At 36.5% G+C, this 22,900-nt stretch overlaps 1 protein-coding gene across 2 annotated transcripts in view; it reads left to right on the plus strand.

Annotated features, from left to right (window-relative positions):
- Nucleotides 1-22,900, plus strand: part of LOC149796219 (uncharacterized) — a 100,034-nt gene that overhangs the window by 34,386 nt on the left and 42,748 nt on the right. Inside the window, exons 5-11 of one of the 2 annotated variants that reach the window (XM_089966174.1) lie at nucleotides 4,019-4,099; nucleotides 4,364-4,415; nucleotides 4,767-5,714; nucleotides 11,088-11,172; nucleotides 13,439-14,106; nucleotides 14,905-14,914; nucleotides 19,643-19,954. In XM_089966174.1, the coding sequence (XP_089822300.1) occupies nucleotides 4,019-4,099; nucleotides 4,364-4,415; nucleotides 4,767-5,714; nucleotides 11,088-11,172; nucleotides 13,439-14,106; nucleotides 14,905-14,914; nucleotides 19,643-19,954 (2,156 nt within the window). The remainder of the gene's footprint in view (nucleotides 1-4,018; nucleotides 4,100-4,363; nucleotides 4,416-4,766; nucleotides 5,715-11,087; nucleotides 11,173-13,438; nucleotides 14,107-14,904; nucleotides 14,915-19,642; nucleotides 19,955-22,900) is intronic. The other variant, XM_089966175.1, reaches the window with a different exon arrangement.

The raw sequence follows: 22,900 nt of genomic DNA on the forward strand, positions 1-22,900 counted from the left end.
GTAACTTACTTGCCCACTTCAGGGCCGGAGGGGAGTTTTTCGACCCACCCCCACCCCGCCAAGCACCACCACCCCGACACACATAAACATACGTACAGTCACTTGTCGCTTGAAAGTTGACCATCGCGCTATACTTGGGCAGGTTTACTGGGCATTATGCACACTTTGAGTAAATACATAGACTATTGCTTTGGTGACCTTTCGAAGAAAGTCAGGGCCCTTTTGAAATTTTGGAACCCCACCTTCAACACTTGACCTGATCCAGCCCTGTAGTTATTAAAGTCCACCCCATCCCCAACGATATTTCTGGATTCTCACCTTGTAGTGTGCTGAACCCGTATAGTTTGCATTATCTATTTTGACTTATGCTCAATCTGCCATTACGTGTGACGTCATTCCAGAACAAAGCGACTACCCATTAATGTAAAAGTGTATTGTCTGCGAACGGTCGAAACTTGTGAAAAATAAATAAATAAATACATTTATTTAAAAAACAAAACAGAAAAAGAGCCAGGGGTTTTTCTTGGAATTTTTGTTAGAAAAAAAAAATGTGCTGAAGCATGGATTTACGGATTTACTATGTACAGATGGGATGTACCATACAGATTTCAGCTAGTACCGATCGTTCTGAACACATTTCAAGCGATTAAATCATTATTTCAAGATAAATCATTGTTTCAAGTGATTTATTACTCGATTTTCAAATGATAAAATCATATTACGATTGCATATCGGGGTTTTAGGTATGCGAGAATTGAAAAATATGTTCAAATAGAAACCTCCATCTTTGGTCCTTAAAATATATTAATATTCAAATACTTAGAACGCCATTTGTTAGTGATGGAGACAGGAATACATCTTATATCTCTGAAAATAAACTCTTCAAATAGAATTAAGTTCAAAAGGTGTAAGAGACCCAACCCCCCAACCTTTAGGAAACAAACGTGCGTGTTATGCAGATAATGCCTGTCTATGATTTAGTGAGAAAACGCCCTTTTTGCATACTGTAACTACTTTTGGCAGTGCGATTTTTAATTTAAATTATTTCGAAAGCCACATAGCTTTATCCCAGTGAACTGATCCCTGACAAACCAGGGCGAAAAACTAAAACCTTCCCGCCCAAACGTTTTTAACCGCAGTGTCTCGATTATACAAGTTGTTTATTTCTTTTCTGTTCTATAACTATTTGTAGATTTTTGTCAGATAAAAACACGGTTCTGGTAGAAAAGGACTATTTGATCTGAGTCGTTTAAATAGTTCAAAACGATGCCCACATTGTGCAAGATGACAAAATTTGTACGAAGATCACCCCACCAATTAAAAAAGAAATAAAAATATTTATAGGTTACTGCATTTGTATTGGAAAATATGAACAAATTGTACGAATGATATACTGCACGAACTTGGGAGTGCAGTATATCCATCCGACAAAACGAGTTCCTATTTTCCCATACAAAGGCAGTAACCTTTTTGTTATATGCTCATTTTCTTATTCTACCAAAGGCTTAATTATATAAACAAAAATACACTACAAGAAACAAAGTAACTGAATGCATGCCGTATTCCAAACTAAATGCACAACCGCAGATTCATCATTACAAATCAACAACATTATTAATGCACACATAACTCCGCCCAGATAAATTTGAACTTAAACGCGCGCTAGACATGACTTTCCAAAGAAAATGGCGTGTTGGTCTACTTAAAATTGAAATTTGGAGTCATAATGTGAATGAATGCGCATTGCAACAACTTTGCCATTTGATCTGGAATGAATAGATTTTGGTATATTTGTCGATTTCACGAAATTTCGTGATTATGGAATGGATTTATATGTGCCAATTCTACATGAAGTACATCGGATTTCAACTGTGTTGATGTCTGCAAGTGTGTTTCTGTTCAGTCATTGAATGTTTGAAATCATAAAATGGGGAAAATATGAAGTCTTTCAATTGCAGTTATCAAAAAGACGCTATGGAGTATAACGTTTACTTCATTTTGAGTGCAGTAAGGAGGATATAATTGCACTTGGAATATAGTCGAAATTACAGTACAATTTCGAAATGTGCAAGCTTGAGAACCCATGATAGCTCATGCTGTTAGAATCTGCAGAACTAAAAAAGTACATTTTGAGGAAATTCAGGATGTAAAACTGTAAGTATATTTTTGCCATTCTTATTACCAGCTAAAGACGACAGTTTATGCCTTGTCACTTGCGTGTTAGGGTAATCTGGTCGTATTCCGACCACTGAGGTCCTTGACAGGAGATCGACAACTTCATTATTGAAGCCGACTTCTGTGTACCTAAAAACGATACGGCAAGCAGTCAATCGAGCTTCTTGCAACAAGTTTTATTATTCAAAAAGCATATAATTTTAGTTCTTCATACTGGAAAATGATTTTATTATGATTATATACGCAGGGGGTAAATCTGACCTTGTTTTGACTTATTCCAACCTCTTATATGTGTAATTCAGACCACCATATAAGGTCAATATACGTACGGTCAGTACAAATACAAGTTTTTTAACAGATTTAAAAGCTTTAAATTATTTTTGTTTTTTTTCTTCAGATAGAGATAGAAGATAGAAAGCGATATTGTTATATAGTTAATTGTAAATGTTGTTATAGAGATAATTGTGTAGAGAAGTAATGTTGTTTTTTTAAATGAGTACCTTTAATTTTGTATTTATTGTTTTTAATTACATATTCATTCCTGTTTCTTTTTCAAAGTTCAGTACAAACTAATTATAATACTGCATTTTCTTTAAGCTTGTGTTCTTGGTCGGAATTGACCTCTTATGATAAAGAACCTGGGTTAAATCCGACCACTATACAGAACATTGCATACTATTGTTATTTGTCATAAAACTGGTGCAATTTTTACTCTTTTAGCGAGACAAAGAATTATTTTATAGCTACGATAACATAATTATGTTATTGAAAGCTATACAAATCTTGGATGATTGATGCCTGACAAGGGTCCTGAATAATTTTTTAAAATTATAAATGCAGTTTCTGATCTCGCGCGGAAGAGAGAATACGTCGTTTTGTCACGCGATGTCCTCGTCCCCTGGAAACATCTTTACTAATTTGTATACGCATGTGCACAAATAAAAAGAAAGAACACAGCAAGTAATTTGCATATCCTTGCTGTAAACAACAGGACGTACATCCATGGTCGGAGTTACCTACTGGGTGGAATATGACCATGTTACCCTATTTGTAAGGACCCTGTCTGGCGTCTATAGCTAGCCTAAATCCGAAACATTGTATCAAAAATGTTAATGCGGAATCTGGCAAAGCAGCTCGTATGTGGCAATCCATAAAACATCTGCTTTAGTTCATTCAGTTGGTTTACTTCATTCACAGCCAAAATAAAATAAATCAAAAGCTTTGGCGTCTGAGTCCGTTGTTTGTTTACAATCGAAAGTAGTTCTTTCATTTGCGCGAGTTCAATATGAATTGAACGCGAGTTCAGTGTCGTAAAATACTGCACGATTCTGACAATGTAAAGATAACGGAGACGAAAATGAGCATATAATTAAAAATAGGATATGGCGACTGTGCAATCTACGAAAGGTCCACTATCATCGGATATTTAAAATCAGCTTAGTCTGCAATCATCAGTCATCGGATATTTAGAATCAGTTTAGTCTGGAATCTTCAGTCTCCATTCTTGTTCCACCATTTGCTAAACAATACTTTCTTTATTGCATAGTGATTATGTGTTCTTGTGTATAATGTGTGTCTATTTGATTACAAATACACGCCCGCGACGTGAGGGGCGGGGAGGGGGATGGGTGGTATATCTTGCTACTTGAATGTTCATCTCTATAGCTTGATAATTTGTTCGGAATATACAGTAATTTTAATAAAAGAGGGTATTTTTGACAGTCTAATGCTCTCGGGGCCTAAAATCATATATTCTGAGTTGATAAGAATTCAAAGCCAAGGGGGGGGGGTGCGATTTTGCCAGGTTTTATTGTATATGTCATTGCGCATTTTGTTCTTGCAGCACAAATACGTCCGTGTGGGTGGAGGTTACAGACATGGCTACTGGTATGTCAAGTGTCTTCTGGAGGAGTTAGAGATGCAGGTAAATTTCTGTATATTTATTCAAGTTGCTATGACTGTGGGGTTTTATGGGGGTAGGGTATGGGCGATAAATGCTTCCATCTCATGTTTTAGGGATAAATCTCATATTTCCCCCAAACATCATCAAGCCCATTCAGGAATATGAAAATCACAAGTAATTAGGAGAAATTTTGGGCAGAAGAAGATGAAGACTGCCAACATTTGCAATATTAAGCGGTCAGTATCGACCGAGTATATACAAATGGTTTTGCCTTTGATTTTTCAGCGCCAAAGAGAACTCGTTATGAAACAAAGACTCGAAGCAATCAAAGAAAAACGTAAGTGCCATTTTTTTTTTAAAGCCGCACAGTGGTTATCCTGAGGGAAACATAAAATATTTAAAAGCAAAACTATTACAATATTCAAAACTATAATAGTTAATTGTATTACAAATTAAAAGACAATTGAAGGACAAGACGATGATATATAATTTATAACCCTTGCTACGTGCGTGAGTTTTCTTTCAGTTATTTGTAGACACGTGATTTTCGCTTCTGATTGTGGCCATTGTTTCTTAACTAATATTGTAGATTTATTTAAACTGGAAAAGTACTTAATAATTTGGACAAATCCTATACTTTATGCATCATGGAGTCCTAACTCACACTGCTACTAAATTATTTTATCAGAGGTGAAAGCCATTAAGACGTACGTACGAACAAAGAGTGGTCGCCTCGTAGAGAGGATAATATTTCTTTCTGAAGAGGATTACGAAGCATTCAAGGCTGGTAAAAATGTACAAGACATTCTGAAAAAGTATCTGACCAAAGAAGAAGCAGACGGTCTGGAATCCTGGGATAAGGACGAGGTCAAAGCCATCAAGACCTACATCAGAACGAAGAGTGGTAGACTCGTGGAGAAAATAGTATATGTTTCCAAAGAGGACTACGATGCCATCACAGAAGGAAAGATTGACGCCAAATCTCTTCTACAGAAATATGTGAAAACCGGGGAAGGGGAGACCATTGAAGGTTGGGACGAAGCTAAGATGAAAACAATTAAGACATACGTTAGAACAAAGAGCGGCCGGATAATTGAGAAGACAATTATGATCTCACAAGACGACTATGACAGGATGATAAAAGAAGGCATAAACCCAGAGGATATCATCAAGAAATATCTTCCTTTAGAAGAAGGACAGAAAATCGAGGGCTGGGAAAGCCAGGAACCGATGAAAGCTATTAAGATGAAGGTCAGAACCAAGAGTGGGCGTATCATCGAGACAACAGTCATGATTTCTGCCGAGGATTACGACCGCATGATGAAAGGTGGCGGGGATCCCAACGAGATCCTTAAGAAGTACATTAAGGAAGAGGATGGATTTCAGATCGAGTCTTGGGAAAAGGCAGAGGGAAAACCTATGAAGGTCATAAAGACGTACGTACGGACGAAAAGCGGTCGCCTGGTAGAGAAAGAGATCCTTTTGACAGAGGAAGAATACAGGCAGTTTCAGGAGGCGGGAGGAGACCCAGAATTCCTCAAGAAGTTCATCAAGCTGGAGAAGGGGGAGGTGATCGAAGATTGGGAAAAAGCGTCGACAGTTTACTCCGCTGGAGACGACCCTGAAATGCAAAAAGGTGAGTTATTGCTATGTTTTTTTTCATAGTAAGTAAATACCTTAGACAGGCACGTGTAATATTGACTACATTAACCTTACAACAGAAAGGCTTAGTAGCCATTAGCTGATGATGGTAGCAAACGATAGTTTACATTGATGGTAGTCTGTTTAATATAGCCAATGTAGCAGTTACCTTCCGATTGCTTGACAGAAAGCATCTTCGCTAGCCAAGGTTCCGATGTGATAACCCTATCTACACCTTGGCGGATCGAACAGATATATTGGTGCTTTATCCTAGCGACATCTGTTGGATTTCATGAGTCGCGTCCCTTAGTATGTAATGCCATCTAATCAAAAGCGTGGTGCATAGAACATCGGTCGAAAATGGTGGGGGCAATTGACCTAAAAAGGATACTTTGGAATTTTAACATCGACAGGATGACTATGTACCAGGGGAAGCCATTACAGGTGTATTTGAATGAAAGGTATTTGTGCAAAAACGGACCGCACTTGAGAAGTGATTATTTTATCCGTCCATTAAAGTTGTGTGCTCCCCTTGTCTCGATCACGTAGGAACAGTGTTCAGATTTGAACAGCTTAATTTTGATTGGATGTGGTGGCTTGCCGAAGATGACAAAGGTTGTGCCAAAAATGTTCTCTGGTATATTTCCTTGGGTTCCTTTCCTTCTTGACCCCGCATATTTTTTTTATTCCTGATTAACATACATTACCTTGTTGCCAACTGCCTAATGAATGCATGTGGTAATAAATTGCTGTATGCATTAAATATTCAATAGATTCCGCAGTGACTCATGTATCATTCAGCCCAATTACTATAATCTAAAGAGAAATTTGATCCATCATTTTGTAGTAAATTGATGTGAAGTTATAGTTCCTATCAAATAAATATAATATATACAATTATGCACACGACTGTGACCATTGCATGCCCTGTGGAATAAAGCGAACCTTGACTTGTCAAGCTATATTTATTAAGTGGGTTTCATTGCTTGCCTTTTATTTATTATTGCCATCAATTCGTGCATTACTTGATGATCTGACCTGAACTGTTCGGTGTAGACTGGTTAGACGGTGGAATAATGTAATATTTTGTTATTGCTGGTAGAAATATCTACCGTATAATATCGAATTCTCTCTCTCTCTCTCTCTCTCTCTCTCTCTCTCAGATCCATGTTGTTTTTTTTTCAACGGAGTTCGATTTTCAAAGAGGTCTCTTATTGTATCGAAATGATCTGACTGTTTCTTTGTGCTTTGACAGGTGTACTATTTTTATCGTCAAAGGCGGTACAAGTCTCTCTCTCTCTCTCTCTCTCTCTCTCTCTCTCTCGTGGATCCATGATTTATTTTTCAACGGGGTTCGACTTTCAAAGAGGTCTTTTATTTGACCGAAATGATCTGAGATTGTTTCGTTTGTACCCTGACAGGTGTACTATTTTTATCGTTAAAGGTGGTACAGTTCTCTCTCTGTCTGTCTGTCTGTCTCTCTCTCTCTCTCTCTCATGCAAAAAATTATATTATTGCTAGGAGTTCGTAATTTTATAACCATGATCTTGCGAATTATTGTTTTCAGTATAAAAAATGTACAACAAATGAATCAGAGATCGTTGCAAAACGCATAAATTATAACGTCAAAAATATGAACCCCTACACATTCTTCACTTTGAATGTAACTCCTGATTTGACACAACATTCAACAACAACGTAATCCATGTACTGAATTTAAAAAGAAAACATCAGACTACATAAAAAAGAACAGGAATTAAAATCATCATTATAGACTTTTCACTGTTTAAATAGCTTAGTTATAAACTTAATCAAATCATACATCGGCATACGAAGGGTAAATGGCGTCCGTGTCGATGATGAAGGCCCAAAGGGGTTTTAGCGTCCCAGGACCTCTGGCGTCCGTGGTTTTTGCACCCCAAGACCTCTGGCACCCGGGGCAACCGCGACGACGGCCCCACCCCTAACCTTTAGTATGCTTCTGAAATAAATCAATCGAAATGATTCCATATACATGTTTAAACCTGTTTAATTGAAACACGCTTCTGTAATTAATTATCAAGGTTGTCTGTACGAAGTTTGTTTTAGTTCTGTAATATCGCGGCACCATGAAGAAGAATAAGAAGTAGCAACTTTAGTATTGGATAGCAAAGTTGTGTACTTATTGCCAAAATTATATATTTTTTGATGTTATCAGTGTACATAGTGTATACCTGTATATAAATGTGTGTGAAAGAAATGTTGTTCCACTTGCAGGGAAGAAATATATTCAATCGGGTCATAGTGCTTCATCATCCATTGATTACGTTAATCTTAGATGTTAGTTCTGTCATTAGTCAATGTTAATCGCGAAGTCAAGGGCACTTATAAAAATTAGCTTTAGGTGACGTCAGATAACTGTGTCAGATGAAACGCTTGAAATTACAGCACTATTCAGGACACTTATATACATACGCAGGGAAAGCAGATAGGAATTTTTCTTCTTTGTCGCTCAGTAAGCGAGAGAAATATTTGCGTCAGTTCATATGAAATTCCATGATTTCATGAAACAAAACTAACCGGATCGTACCGTTGCAACGTATGCAGTACTCACAAATTGAAGTTGATGTACTATTTTTTTTATAGTTTATTGTTATCTTGTGGGAGGGGAAAAGAAGTGATAGAGTTTGGGAAGAATGAGGAAAAAGAGCAGGGTCAAAGTTGCTCTTGAAAAAAAAAGTATTCCCGATCCCTCACTAATTCCCACCCTACCTTCTACACTGCAAACCTACAAGCAAAATGTTGGATCATTTTAAAATCAATTTTATTTTTATATATAGCTCATAATATAGTGTGTACTTACTTTACCTTGACCTTGTTTACCTACTTGACCTTGTACATGTACTTATGCATTTCTCTCGTTGTGCAATCATGTGACCCAAAATCTCGTAGCTGCATTTTCCTTAATTTTAGAGGTCAGATATCATTGTTATGTAACCAATAATTGGCGGGGGGGGGGGGGACAGTTGATATGTTGATTCCGTTTGAATAAAAAGGACAGAACTTTAGTGATCATGTAACTAAGTAGGCCTGCAATGTAAGACGCCTTCCCTATACTTGTTTGTTTTATGTTGCTCTAAAAAACACAAGTATCAGCTGCGGCGTCTTGCTCTGTAGGACTATAGACAAGCAAAGCAGCTTTACGAAGTAAATTCTGTCAACTACTGTATAATCAATTCATACTGGCTACTACAGTTGCAGTTTACGGTCATATTGTTATTTCTTCGAAGATGGATATACTGTGTATTGATTACAGGCATGTAGGATTCAATACAAGGTTGCTTAAATTACGGCAAGCCCCAGTGTAAATGTGACTATCCAGTGCTGCTGCTGGGTGGTTTCCCAAAATTCAGTTTTTAAGTTATCAGTGTTTTTTGACTTGCCACCTCCAACATAATTATCCAGATATCTCGCACAAGGTGGGAACGGTCGGAGGAATTTTGGACAACTCGAGGCACACGATACATAACAGAACAACTTATGATGCTTTCATTAAAAGACATCATGGCATTTTTCACCTGCAACGGGCAATAAAGAGAAGAGACAACTGCACTGCGTCAGACCAGCTCATAACATTGGCCCATTATATTATCCATCACTATACTAAGTGATAGCACACAGTGTGGTCATTATCCATCACAATACTAAGTGATAGCACACAGTGTGGTCATTATCCATCACTATACTAAGTGATAGCACATGGTGTGGTCATTTTGCATTAAAATTTAGGAAGAAACAACACTAATGTTCAATTATTTGCTTTTTAATGTATGTTTACTTTCAAATCATGGCATAGTAAAATTGTAGGTTAGACAGTGCCCATCTATGGTCAGAACAAATTGTGGTTAGACGGTGTCCATCAATGGTGAAGACATTGAATTTTTATGGCACTAATCATAAAGAACAGGTGACCTGTTGCTTTATTCCTCATGCAAAAATATTATTTTTCCCCACTTTCTATTTCATTTTAGCCCCCCCCCGCCCCCGCCCCCTCCCCCCCCCCCCCCCGATTTTTATTTCACTGGTTTAAAAGTTAGGGTAGGTTGTTTATATTCAGTATTATATGTTGATGTACTAAGCAATTCAAGTACTGGACATACAAATCTCATTTTGATGAACAAATAGATTTAGGGAATAATTTTGAATGAATTTATTTTTTTACCCTTTGGGGAGAAAGTGCTTGGGTCGACAACGTAAAACAGGGATGGTTGCCTGACTGGAAACACTTTTTTGGGGGCCTTAGAGAAGTCAATGTTGAATAGTGACATTTGCTACTGCTGTCATAAGATATTGAAATAATGAAGCTATACTGAATTGATCGTTTCAAAATGTTATCTCTTCAATATATATAAATGTAGGACATCCAATAGAAAACATGTACTTTGATTGGTACTTGGTTTGTTAGATGCTTACCTTATTCAAACTTACACATCACTGGTTCAAGAAAATTTGACACACCTCACCGGCTTTTTGTTAATGGACATCGTGACATATTAGGTATCTTATAAATGATTCAGGAGAATGAAAATTAAAATTGCACTCATTGTGAAGAGCACATTAAAAAGTAGTTTGCTACCCTCCTCAGGCCTCTTAATTGTTCATGAAGCCAGTTGTGTAGAATTTTCGGAAATAATCTATGGTGAAAAATGTGCTTTTCAGACCATAAATCATAATAAGGATATTAGATCTATATTGAGGCAATATTTTGACACCTTTGTTGTCCATATTGAGGTAACATTTTGACACATTTATGATCTATATTGAGGTAACATTTGGACAGCTTTATGATCTATATTTAGGTTCCATTTGGACACCTTTATGATCTATATTAAGGTTACATTTGGACACCTTTATGATCTATATTTAGGTTCCATTTGGACACCTTTATGATCCATATTTAGGTTACATTTGGACACCTTTATGACCTATATTTAGGTTACATTTGGACACCTTTATGATATATATTTAGGTTACATTTGGACACCTTTATGATCTATATTTAGGTTACATTTGGACACCTTTATGATCTATATTTAGGTTACATTTGGGCACCTTCATGATTTATGGTTTCTTACTTGCTTTTTAAATTTATTTAGAAGGGTTTATCTTCCTAAATTTTTGTACATTTTTTTTAGACACTTTTTGAACTTTATGATTAGTTGGCTACTATTGTACTGAACTGCCATAAGACATGACTACATATATACATAGATCTATACATGTACATGTCAATTTCTTGCATTAATATTTGGGGAGGTTTAATTTCCCTTTTAGTATTTATATATTTACAAAAATACATTTCAGTAATATTTGTTTTGGTTTTCTTCAGCCAAGCCAGGGACAAGAATAGTTGGAAAAGATGGAACAGTGTACGAAGTTGTGGTGGATCCACTTACAGGCAAAAAGTACAAAAAGTAAGCAAACACAAGTATTGATACCATATTGTAGCTCCCCTAGCCATAAGACCAGTGAAACTTATAGTATGACCCAGTGTCTGTTGTTCTTCAAGAATGACTATTTTCAACTTCTTCTCTTTAACTGCCAGACCAGTTTCAACCAAATGTGGCACAGAGCATTGAGTCATTTTAAGTTCATGCATCTGATGCTGATACATCCTCATAAATGGATACTGCTGCTCAAGTTGGTAAAATGACTTCATAAAAACTGCTGAACAGAATTTGAACCAACTTTGCAGAAATGATGTGCTCCTTTTTTATAATTCTTTTTTTTTACTGTAATGTTGATCAGTCATAAGATATAACCATTGTTCCTAAAATAGAAAAACTCTTAAGCAACTTTTCAAGAAATGGTGAATAGAATTTGATGAAACTTAAAAGAAAGCATCTTGGTTTGAGGACAATGCAAATTTGCACTGATGATACCAATGTGTGATCAAATATGGCTGCTGTTACTAAAACAAGAAAAAACAATTGAACATCTATCATTTAGTTGAGCACTCTTAGAACCACCTGGACCTTGTAATTTTATGTTTGTGAGTGTTCAGATGTATTTAATGGCAATCAGTAGAAGCCTGGAAATCTTGACATTTTTCCAGAACTAAGCTTAGATGGTCTGTCTGACCAATGTAAGGGGGCCCCGAGTGGCCGAGTGGTCTAAAGCACCCTCCGTTACGGATCACTGCCATCTCACCTCTGTCTGCGGCAGTTCAAGTCTCGGATTCAGCCAATGTGGGTATGTGAGAAAGCTTGCCAGTAGCTTCTCGTGGGTCGGTGAGTCTTTCTGGGGTTTTCCCAGGTTCTTCCTCCACCATTAATTCTGGCCGCCATGTATAGCCTATCATGTGCTGAAAAATGGCGTTAAGCCCCACAAAAACAACAACAACAAAATGACCAATGTATGCTCTTTGCTTAGAAAAGCGGATAGAAGAGCTGTTTTAGTTTTGTCGTTTTGTTCGGTATCATAAGACATGTTTGGAAGTTAATACTGTATTTAGGTATTCATGCAGGATCTGTTCTAGAACCAGACGTTTAGGATGGAAATTCATCTTTCCATTTGATGAGAGGTTGGGGTTTGGATATTCTAAATATAGGAGGGTGTGTTTCCCAAGATAATGTGAAATTGCAGAAAAAGTCAGGAGCGAGAATAAGTTTGTTCCCAACTGGGTTAAACCTTTCGTTTTGCAAAAACTAATCAAATTTGGGAAAAACAGAATTTTCAGCTGCCACTTTGTCAGTGAAGATAATCAGAATTGGGCCAGTTGTGAGTTAAATTTGTTGAGTTCATGACAGAATGTTCGTAGTTTGTGGAAGTCTTGAGTAAGTTGAGGTACAGTGACTTTATGGATCATATGGATGCTTCTCCTAAAACATATCTGTAAAATCAATCCAAGCACTCAAGTGATTGGATTGGTCAAGTAGACTGCTTACGCTATAGTCAGCTTCATATCTGTATCTTTTCTTTAATTTAGAAGGTATGAAGACCAGTTTAGTGTTACATATTGCCAACATGTTGTCCACAGTGTGTAATCTCCATAAGTTTAGGAGAAAAATAATAAAGCTAGTTTCCCTTTTATTACGTAAAGTTAAAGAACATGCATTGTGAAAAATTTGTGTTTATTATTTGGCAGTTCACAATGGGAAAATGTTTGTAACCACTCCAACTCCCATGAATTTTACTATCAGACTGCTAAATATGTACTGGAAATCAACCAACTGGAAATTGTTAAAAATTGTGTCAGAGTAGAGGGTGGTTTTAGCATGAAGTGATGAAGTGTGGTTTTGTTATCGAAGAATAGTGGAATTTTAAAAGTTTTGCTACTCACTTTTATTGTAAAATCAGATTTGGGAAGCTGTGGTTGTGCTGTTGACAAAACTCATAATCCATTGGTCATAGCTTAAATACTCACCAAGGCCAGCAGGGTCAGCTGCCTTTATGTGACCTTGGGAAATGCACTTGCAGTCTTCATGTGACCTTGGGAAATGCACTTGCTTCTTATTTCCTCCACATTGCATAGTCAGTAATTTGTTAAAGTACCATTAAAACCAACAAACCAGACAACAATCTCAATGAACATTTAGACAAAAATGTTTCCTTCATTGGTTCTGGTTTGAACATCATATGAATAAATGAATGTCATATGAATTTCAAGTCATTCAAAAACTTTTTACGCCATTAATGCTTTAATAATTTGTACTTAAATTCTGTCTCTACTTATTTCAGAAAAATTGGTGGTCCAGAATCAGATGTCGATAGTGGCTTTGTCTCTATGCAGAAAGGTAAGAAAGGCAAAAAGGGAAAGGGTGGAGCAGGTGGCCTTGGTGAGGATGAAGAAACAGCTGAAGAACGCCATGCAAGAAAGGAGGGTAAGCGTAATCCAGATAGTGATAGTGAATACAGCTACAAGAGTGTCATTAGTGCAGGAGGCACTCGACATGTGGAGAGGAGGCGAAAGCGTGCTGATGGTACTTATAGTGACCCAGAATCCTACCATAGTAGTCAAGATGAAGCAGGTGCTGCTCGGCGAAGACAGCGGCGACGTGAGAGAAAGCATGGACCTGATAGTGCCCACAGTTACTATAGTGTTGTCAGTGCAGGTGGCACAAGACATGTAAAGCGTAGGCGAAAGCGTGCTGATGGGACATACAGTGCTAGTGAATCTTACCACAGCTCCGACAGTGACAAGCCAGGTGGCAGAAAAGCTGAAAAGAAAAAGGCAGAAGGGGAAAAGAAGAAAAAGAAAGGTCGAAAAGAACATGATTCAGACAGTGAACATAGCTACTTCAGTGATGTTAGTGCAGGTGGAACTCATCATCGTAAGCGGAAGAAGAAAATTGTAGACGAGCATGGTAATGTCATCGGATATGAATCAGCAGAGTCGTATGTTTCAGGTATGTATGAAAAACTGCTCGTTTCTATGTCTATTTCAACACAAAGTGCAGCATTTTCTCCATTGAATTCATCACAATCACATTTAAGAACATAAACTCTGCTATCTCTTGAATCCAGTCCTGCCTGAAAGATGAAAACTCTCTTTATCCATCAAATACATTGCCTGATCACATTAACATTAGAATTGCTCTCTGTTACCTCTGAATCCATCCCTCCCTAAAAGACAAAAAAAAAACAATGTCTATAAAATTTCTTGATGACAAAGGGAAGTAACTCTTACAGGTTAACTCATTTATACCTGGCAGGTGTCCACCTGTATCCCAGATGTAGCCTGCTTTAATACTGTTATCAATGACCACCTGGAATCCATCTAATTATATTCCTAATGTTAACCATCCTTCTTTTCTTTTTCAGTGGTGTATATTAGTCAAATTGTTATATATTGTGCATTCTACACTTAGATAATTTCCTTGTGAATTAATTAGAATTTTCGCATATTTTGTTATTGTTCATTTGGTATTAATCAGTATTTGAATTATTATTCCAAACTGTGGAAATGAAAAAGGTCATATGATAATCAAGATAGTAAGGTAAAACAAATAGAATGTGAAATGTTTCGGTTGGTTGAATTGAAAAGTTCATAGATTAATAAACTTAAGTAAATTTTTTCTATACTTACTAGCACTCTGTTTAGATATTTTTCATTTATTGTAAGTCAGTTTTTAAGCTTGTTATTCTTACAATTGTTATTTGTTTCACTGCAAAGTATGTCATGTGTTTTTCTTTTCTTTTTTCAGATGATGAAAGGTAAGTTTTCAGATATTTTGCACACGGTGATCCTGTCAGACATGATCTAGCGATTTATCTGTAGAAAAACTTCATAACACAGTAATCTGTGTTTAATCCTGGAAATAATTTGGTGTAATGGAGATTTTCAAAAGGGGACACCAAGACATGGGCTTCTACTTTTTCTTAAAAATCAACTAGGGATTGGTTACAAATTTATCCTAAAATTTATACTTAAAATATTAATTATTCTTCATGTAGCAGAATAAATTATTATTTATTACATTGAGTCAACATTATTTTATTATCCTAACTGAAGAACTTTCAATGATGGCAGAGCAGTGAATTGTGATTTTTGTTCATTGGTTGAAGATAAATAATTTATCACTGACAGTTTTGATATAATGAAATACAATTACAGAGAGTTACCACCCTTGACACTAGTATAAACATTACAAAGTCATTTCCATGATTTCTGATGAATACTAATTGCGAGTTATAACTGTGCAGCTATACAGGTTTTTTGTTAGTTGTTCATATTTGAAACTTTTTGTGACAAGAATAGTTGGACATTCAGTGGATTCCATGCTAAATTAGTCATTATCTATGTCGGGGTCAGTTCAGAATCGAATGTACTTGTATCATGATCGTCAGGTAAAATACTATTATGATTAGCCAGCTTTGTGCCCAAATTAAATGATGATGCACATTTTTTCACATCAGTTCAGATTATTAAATTGTGTGGATTTAACAGCTCCACTTAACATATAGAAATGAACGAAAGGGATGCATTGACTCAGAACCAGACTGTCATATCTAGACAACAGTTGTTGGTCTCATATTGCCACACTTCAGATGCATAGTATTTCAATAAGCATCTCACTGATGTAGATACTCTTTTTTATATGTTCTTGTGGCACATTCAGGAGTGCATTACTTACAAGTTTATGCACTTCCCAGGCACAACAAAATTTGTCTCGAGGGTCAGTGCCCTTTTTACTGTACCAGTGGCACAAAAGCACACTCTAGGATTGACCTGAAAAGTTGAGAATGGGTTTTGAGATATATTTTAGCAATTTGATTTTTATGGATCATGTGATACCATGTATTGACATGGTTTTGATTCAGGTGATAGTTAAACATGGACAATTCATATTTTCATAGTCAACTTTTATGTGGAACAAATAGAAGGCCCAATTTGCAGACAGAGATAGGGAGGCCGCATAGACAATAGATCTGTACTTGAGAAAACTGCTTCAGAGAAAGAATCAGCACATATACCGACGGATTAATCAGACTACATGCATGTGTCACATAGGCCTAAATGAGAAAAAGAGAGAGTTAAAGGGAAAAACAGATCATGCAATCAGTGAAACCTCAATAAACCATTCTCACAGTAAATCTGTAAACTCCAGACCTAAGATTGGTCTTGTGTTTTTGGTCCTAATTAAATTATTAGAGCCTTTGTAAAACCTCCTTAACAGTTTAAACTAATGATGTTATTAGCATCCTAAAGTTTTATTGCCATATTATAACTGGACAACAAATTTTTACAAAAGTCATGTTACTGAAATAAAATTAGTCAATGCTTATCAATTTTTATGTGCTGAACACGAATATGACAGTCAAATTGCAAAATTGGCTCTAGTTTTTTTGTAATCTGCAAGAAATTAATGTTTACATAACGAAATGCATTCCAATAGTAAAAGGTCAACTGTAATAGCCTACCTATAAAAAATCAAGTCATTGACTACATCTTAGATTTCTTCGCCTGTCTCTTGTACAGCTGTTCGGGAGCATCTCTGAGGAGTGTCCAGCAGTAGTCAGCCAGCATTGTAGTGGACCATTTTCCCTGGTATCTTTGTTCCATTGTTGCGATATCTTGATGAAAACGTTCGCCGTGTTCATCACTAACAATACCACAGTTGCTAGGAAAGAAATCCAAATGGGAATGAAGGAAGTGAATCTTTAGAGACATATTGCAGCCAAGTTTCTTATACTTCATCAACATGTCTTCTACTAGTTCCTTATAGTTTTCTGCCCTAACATTTCCGAGGAAGTTTGTAGAAACTAGGCGAAAAGCATTCCATGCTTGTTTCGCGTCACCTTCCAGCAAGTTGTTGAACCGGTCATCTTTGAAAAGCTCTCGAATCTGAGGACCCACAAAAACTCCCTCTTTAATCTTTGCTTCGCTGAGTCGAGGGAATTTTTCATGCAGGTATCGGAATGCTGGCAAAGTCCGGTCAATGGCTTTCACGAAGTTCTTCATCAAACCTAGTTTGATGTGAAGGGGTGGTAGCAAGATTTTCTGAGCCTCAACCAGAGCTGGGTGTTGGATATTCTTCTCTCCAATGGCTACATTCTGTCTGTGAGTCCATTCCTTCCTCATGTAGTGCATTTCCCTTGCTCGGCTATCCCACTCGCATAAGAAACACATGTATTTTGTATATCCTTGCTGCAGTCCCATTAAAAGGGCAACTACCTTCAAATCACCACAGAGGTGCCAGCTGTACTTGTTATACTCAATGGAATTCAGTAGCTGCCTTAAGTTATCGTATGTCTCTTTCATGTGGACAGCATACGCTACTGGAATAGATGGAAGAATGTTTCCATTGTGCAAAAGCACAGCCTTGAGACTCAGTTTCGAAGAGTCCACAAATAGTCTCCATTCTTGTGGGTCATGAGTGATTTTTAAAGCATTCATGAGGCCCTCAATATCGGAACAGAATATCAGATTACTTTCCTTTCTGAAGAAAGGCTCCAATTGCTGGTGGCGCTTTCGATATGCAGTAATTGTGACATCTTCTTCTAGAAGATTCCATTGTTGGAGTCTTGATCCTTGCAATTCTGCCTTGTTCTTTGATAAGTCCAAATCACGAATCAGGTCATTTAGTTCTTCCTGTGTTATTCTGTGTGGGGTTGATGATGCACCACAGTGAAAATCTGGATCACTGCATGCTGATGGACCAGGAGAAGAACAGGTCGACTCACCTTTGTCTTCGTCAGATGAATCAAGAGAATATTCTGCTGGAGGTTCTGGAATAGGAAGTCCCTCACCATGTGGAACTGGTCTCAATGCAGACGGAATGTTTGGGTAGACTATTCTCGCCTTCTTTCGCTTCGTTATTCCGCCGGAAAGAGGAGGAACCAAGCAGAAGTAACAGTCATTTAGGTGGTTGCTTGGCTCTCTCCACACCATTGGGACTGCAAACGGCATTGATGACCTTTTGCAATTCAACCACTGTGAAAGCTGTGTTGTACATGTAGCACAGCATATATGCGGAGCCCAAGGCTTGTCTTGGTCACCAACCTTGCATCCGAAGTAAAGATGATATGCCTTCTTCACTTGAGAATTGATACTTTTCTTCTGGTTGGCAAATGTCACTTCCCCACAAATATAGCAAAAATTGTCCGCGGTATTAACACACTTTCAAGGCATTACTGTTCTTTATTGTACGTAAATGGATAAAATAATAAGTTTTATGTAACAGTAGCTTGAACTGTCTCGCACAACGTCTAAAATATTTTAAATGCTGAACCTATCCGATTGGGCTTTATATAGTACACTGCTTACGTCAGCTTCAGCAGCCGCCTGGCATTAGTATAATAGGCCTACACATGTATAGTACACTGCTGACGTCAACTTACTTCAGCAGCCGCATGGCATTAGTATTGCATTGCATCAGAAAATGATGCAATCAACTGTGGATGATGTGAGCATGATGGTATTATGCAATGTTACATCATTATTCCGGATGTTGCTGCAGTCCTACTGGAGAAATTTACACAGTGAAACATAGAAAATGAGGTATATGAATATCTTCAAAACGAGAGCCAATACAAATTTTTCACGGTTATATTCGTGTTCGGCACACCAAAATACTACAGATTAGGGCCTTTTCAAGTCAGTAATGATTTCACTGTTGACCAGTGTTATCATTATTTTATGATTTCATCCCATTGATGTTTGAAGATGTCATCGCAGTGATATCACAATGTTTATATTCTTCCAAGCTGTTACTCTGTGTCATGTGAGCAGTGTTTCATTCTGTACAAATTACATTGAAAACACAATCCTGGTCAAGTGCCATCGCCAGGATTAACTCTTATAGAAAATTCCATTGTTTTTTTCACTGACCATTGCTAGTAGAATGCTGCTATTTATACCTGAAATGTATCAGTTGAAATGTATCAGTTGAAATGTATCAGTTGAAATGTATCAGTTGAAATGGACTAGCTGAGGATATACATGTAGCTGCTATTTATACCTGAAATGTATCAGTTGAAATGGACTAGCTGAGGATATACATGTAGCTGCTATTTATACCTGAAATGTATCAGTTGAAATGGACTAGCTGAGGATATACATGTAGCTGATTATAAAAAATGTGTTGCTCTGTATTAGTGCTCTGTATTGCAGTGAAAGTGGAGGTAACAAATCTTTTTGATTTTCTTGATCTATATTTTTGGGACAAACAATGTACATGTATCTAATCTGATGATATATGATTATTTAATAATATTACTACTTTAAATTGGCCACCTTTCTGTATGTGGCCAAACTTTGTGGTTCTGGGTGGTCTGGTTTTGGGAAGTTTTCAGTATACATGTAGTTAGAATATATTTCATTAAGTAAATAATTGTTTTTTTTAAATAAGGTGTTTACTTGTTCCTCCACCATCGAAAGAAGTACATATATGGGCAGATTTTTCAATATTACTACAACTGTAAGTATGTTTTTTCCAAAAGTGTATACACAGAAGTTTCTGATGGACAAGGAGGTAAAATTAAGGTCAAGAAAGAAAAACCAGGGAAAAAAGGAAAAGGCAGAAAAGGTGGTGGATCAGATGTCCCTCTAAAGGGAAAATTAGCCAAATTTACCAATGTCCCAGACTTTAGTGACTCTTCAACCGAATCAGATGATGTAGATCTAGAAAACATGACGGAGGAAGAGAGGCAGAAATATTTTGAGGAGAAGGCAAAACGCAAAGAAGAAAGAGAGAAGAAAAGAAGGGAGAAATATGGGGACCTTTATGATGTTATGATGGAGAAGAAAAAAGAGTTTGTACATTTGTATTATCAGCTTTTCTCTGTGTTCAACCAGAACTGCATACTAATGCAACTGATGGAACATTTGGCTTTTTTATGATTATTTGTGTATGATGCCTAATGTACTAACACAACTAATGGTACATGTATCAGTGACTGATGTACTAATACTACTATACATGTATTAATTCTTCTACATCAAATCTCTAACAAAGGCAGAGATTAATTAACATGGAACATCAGATCTCTAACAAAGGCAGGGATTAATTAACATGGAAGTTCTGTTTAAAGGAATATACAGAGTATTTTCCACAGCAGTATCTTCATATTACAATAGTCTGTCTTGTTGAATCCTGATTTGGCCCTGTCTATCGGACAGGACCAACAAAGGAGCTCAGATGACCGTTTGCTAACTTTACATTTTAGACATTTAGATACAAGATGACCATAGTTATTAGATGCTGTCATTTGGCCATTGTATTATTCCATTTGTTATTTGGCCATTGTATTATTCCATTTGTTATTTGGCCATTGTATTATTCCATTTGTTTCAACACTGTGGCCAGAAAACACAAGACAGTAAAGGTATAAATCTTATCTCCTGGACTTCTCAAAACCATATAGTTTAATAAGTGCCCTAGTGGCTATACAGTAGAAATTACATCTGTTGCTTAACCATGTGCTTTCTAAATATATTATGTGTGGGTCTTCAGCACATTTCAGACTTTTTGAACAAAAGTTGCATAGCTTAGGCTTTGATTGAAAAGAAAATGATACTAGCAACAGTCACTAACTTTCCTAATCATTCACCCAAGACTTTATTTGAAGACCTAGCAACAGTCACTAACTTTCCGAATCAGTCACTCAAGACTTTATTTGAAGACCTGCTTTTTTAATAAATTTCACAAATATTGGGCTGCCATGTTGAAATTTCAGGATCTCTGGTTGAAAGGTGCTGCTTTTTGAGAGAATTTTACATTGCTCAGAATAACAAAATCATCAAGTGATGTCATATCTTTACATTGCTCAGAATAACAAAATCATCAAGTGATGTCATATCTTTACATTGCTCAGAATAACAAAATCATCAAGTGATGTCATATCTTTACATTGCTCAGAATAACAAAATCATCAAGTGATGTCATATCTTTACATTGCTCAGAATAACAAAATCATCAAGTGATGTCATATCTTTACATTGCTCAGAATAACAAAATCATCAAGTGATGTCATATCTTTACATTGCTCAGAATAACAAAATCATCAAGTGATGTCATATCTTTACATTGCTCAGAATAACAAAATCATCAAGTGATGTCATATCTTTTGATGTGTCACAAGAAATGGAGGAATGTTTTTGTATTGAAATGGGACATGGTTTTAACTGTCCAAGACTTTAGATGGAAAAAACGTTTTTTTTTAACGTGAGAGTGACCTGCATTGGTGACTTTAATAAATTTTACACTATACTCCTTGTCATGTGTGTTAACTTAAAAACTTAATGAATCAAAAGCAATTGCTCCAGAGTCCATGCATGAGGGCAGTTGGGGTTCCATTAGAACACTAATGGAGGATAGTTTTTATTATGTAATTGTTGTCAAACTTGACAAAAAATAGCATATTGTTTGGCACATCACAACTTGTTCTTGTGATGTTATGCTCTTGACATCATGATTGTTGTTATTCTATCACTTTAAAAAAAATTTTATTTACATTTTAACCCCATTTCTATGTTTAGACAGAATTTATCATTATACTCTCTCTCTCTTTAAGTATGGAAACATTTTTAACATATTTTGTTCTTTTTATGCTTTATCAGTACTGACTGGGCACCATTTTGTTTATAACCTATGCATTGTAGCCAGGAATGTGAGAACATTCATCCTCATTATACTTCAGGTGTGTGAGACATATCCTCAATCTGATGCATTCATGAGACAAATCATCCTCATTATGCATCAGTCTGAGATAACTTGTTCTCATTATGCGTCAGTGTGAGACAAGTCATCCTCATTTTGCATCAGTTTGAGACAAACTATCCTCATTATGCATCATTGTGAGACAAATCCTCATTTTGCATTATGCTGGATAGGAAAATTCCACCTCAGGATCAGAATTTTGCACCAGACACTCAGCAAAATCTCATGTGCAATGAAAAAATCTGACCCTTGGGTGGAATTTTCCTTTCTTACACTCATGCATATGAAGGATTCATTTTGTCTTCTATGGCTATTCTATCTAACTATGCTTGTAACAAAGGTTCCTTTTTAAAACTTTTAAATAATTGAGAAATTTACATTCTGGAGGCAAATAAATGTACTATCATATTTAAATATGCTATCATGGGTAATATTCCTAACTCTTTTCTCCTGCAGAGCATTCTTTAGGCCACTTTAAGTTTGAATAATATATAGGAACATTGCATAAATTGAATCTCAAATTCTCTTTTTGTCCAAGGTTGAGCTTTGAGATAACTTGAGAATCTTATCACTCCTGATAATAATCAGAGAATTTATCATCTAATCTGGTTTAGGAAATGCTGATTTATGTGTATTGTTAAACTATTCAAAGTTTAGTGTTTTTTATATATACTATTTTAAGATGGTCATTGTATGTACTTGATTATAATGGTTGGATCCAAGTGCAGACTCTATAGATTCTGATCTGCCATCATGACATTGAAATAGAACATCTCTGCTTGATGATATAATCACTTATAAGACAAAGGCCGACTGCAAACTGCACAGATCTAGATCTGCCAGCACATTATGTGCTGACAGATCTGGGACTGTACAGTTTGTTAAGAGTAATCAGTAATGTAAACAACATAGACCCTGATCTTCCTGCACAATATCCAATGGCTGATCAAGGCCTGTGTTGTCTGCAGTTGGATTACCTGACTTATAAATGAGTGTATATGGTAGCTTGAAATATTTGCTGAGCTAAGCACATTATGTG

Source organism: Sinohyriopsis cumingii, chromosome 7, assembly GCF_028554795.1.
Source record: "Sinohyriopsis cumingii isolate HCF-2022 chromosome 7, ASM2855479v2, whole genome shotgun sequence".
Lineage (NCBI taxonomy): Eukaryota > Metazoa > Mollusca > Bivalvia > Unionida > Unionidae > Sinohyriopsis > Sinohyriopsis cumingii.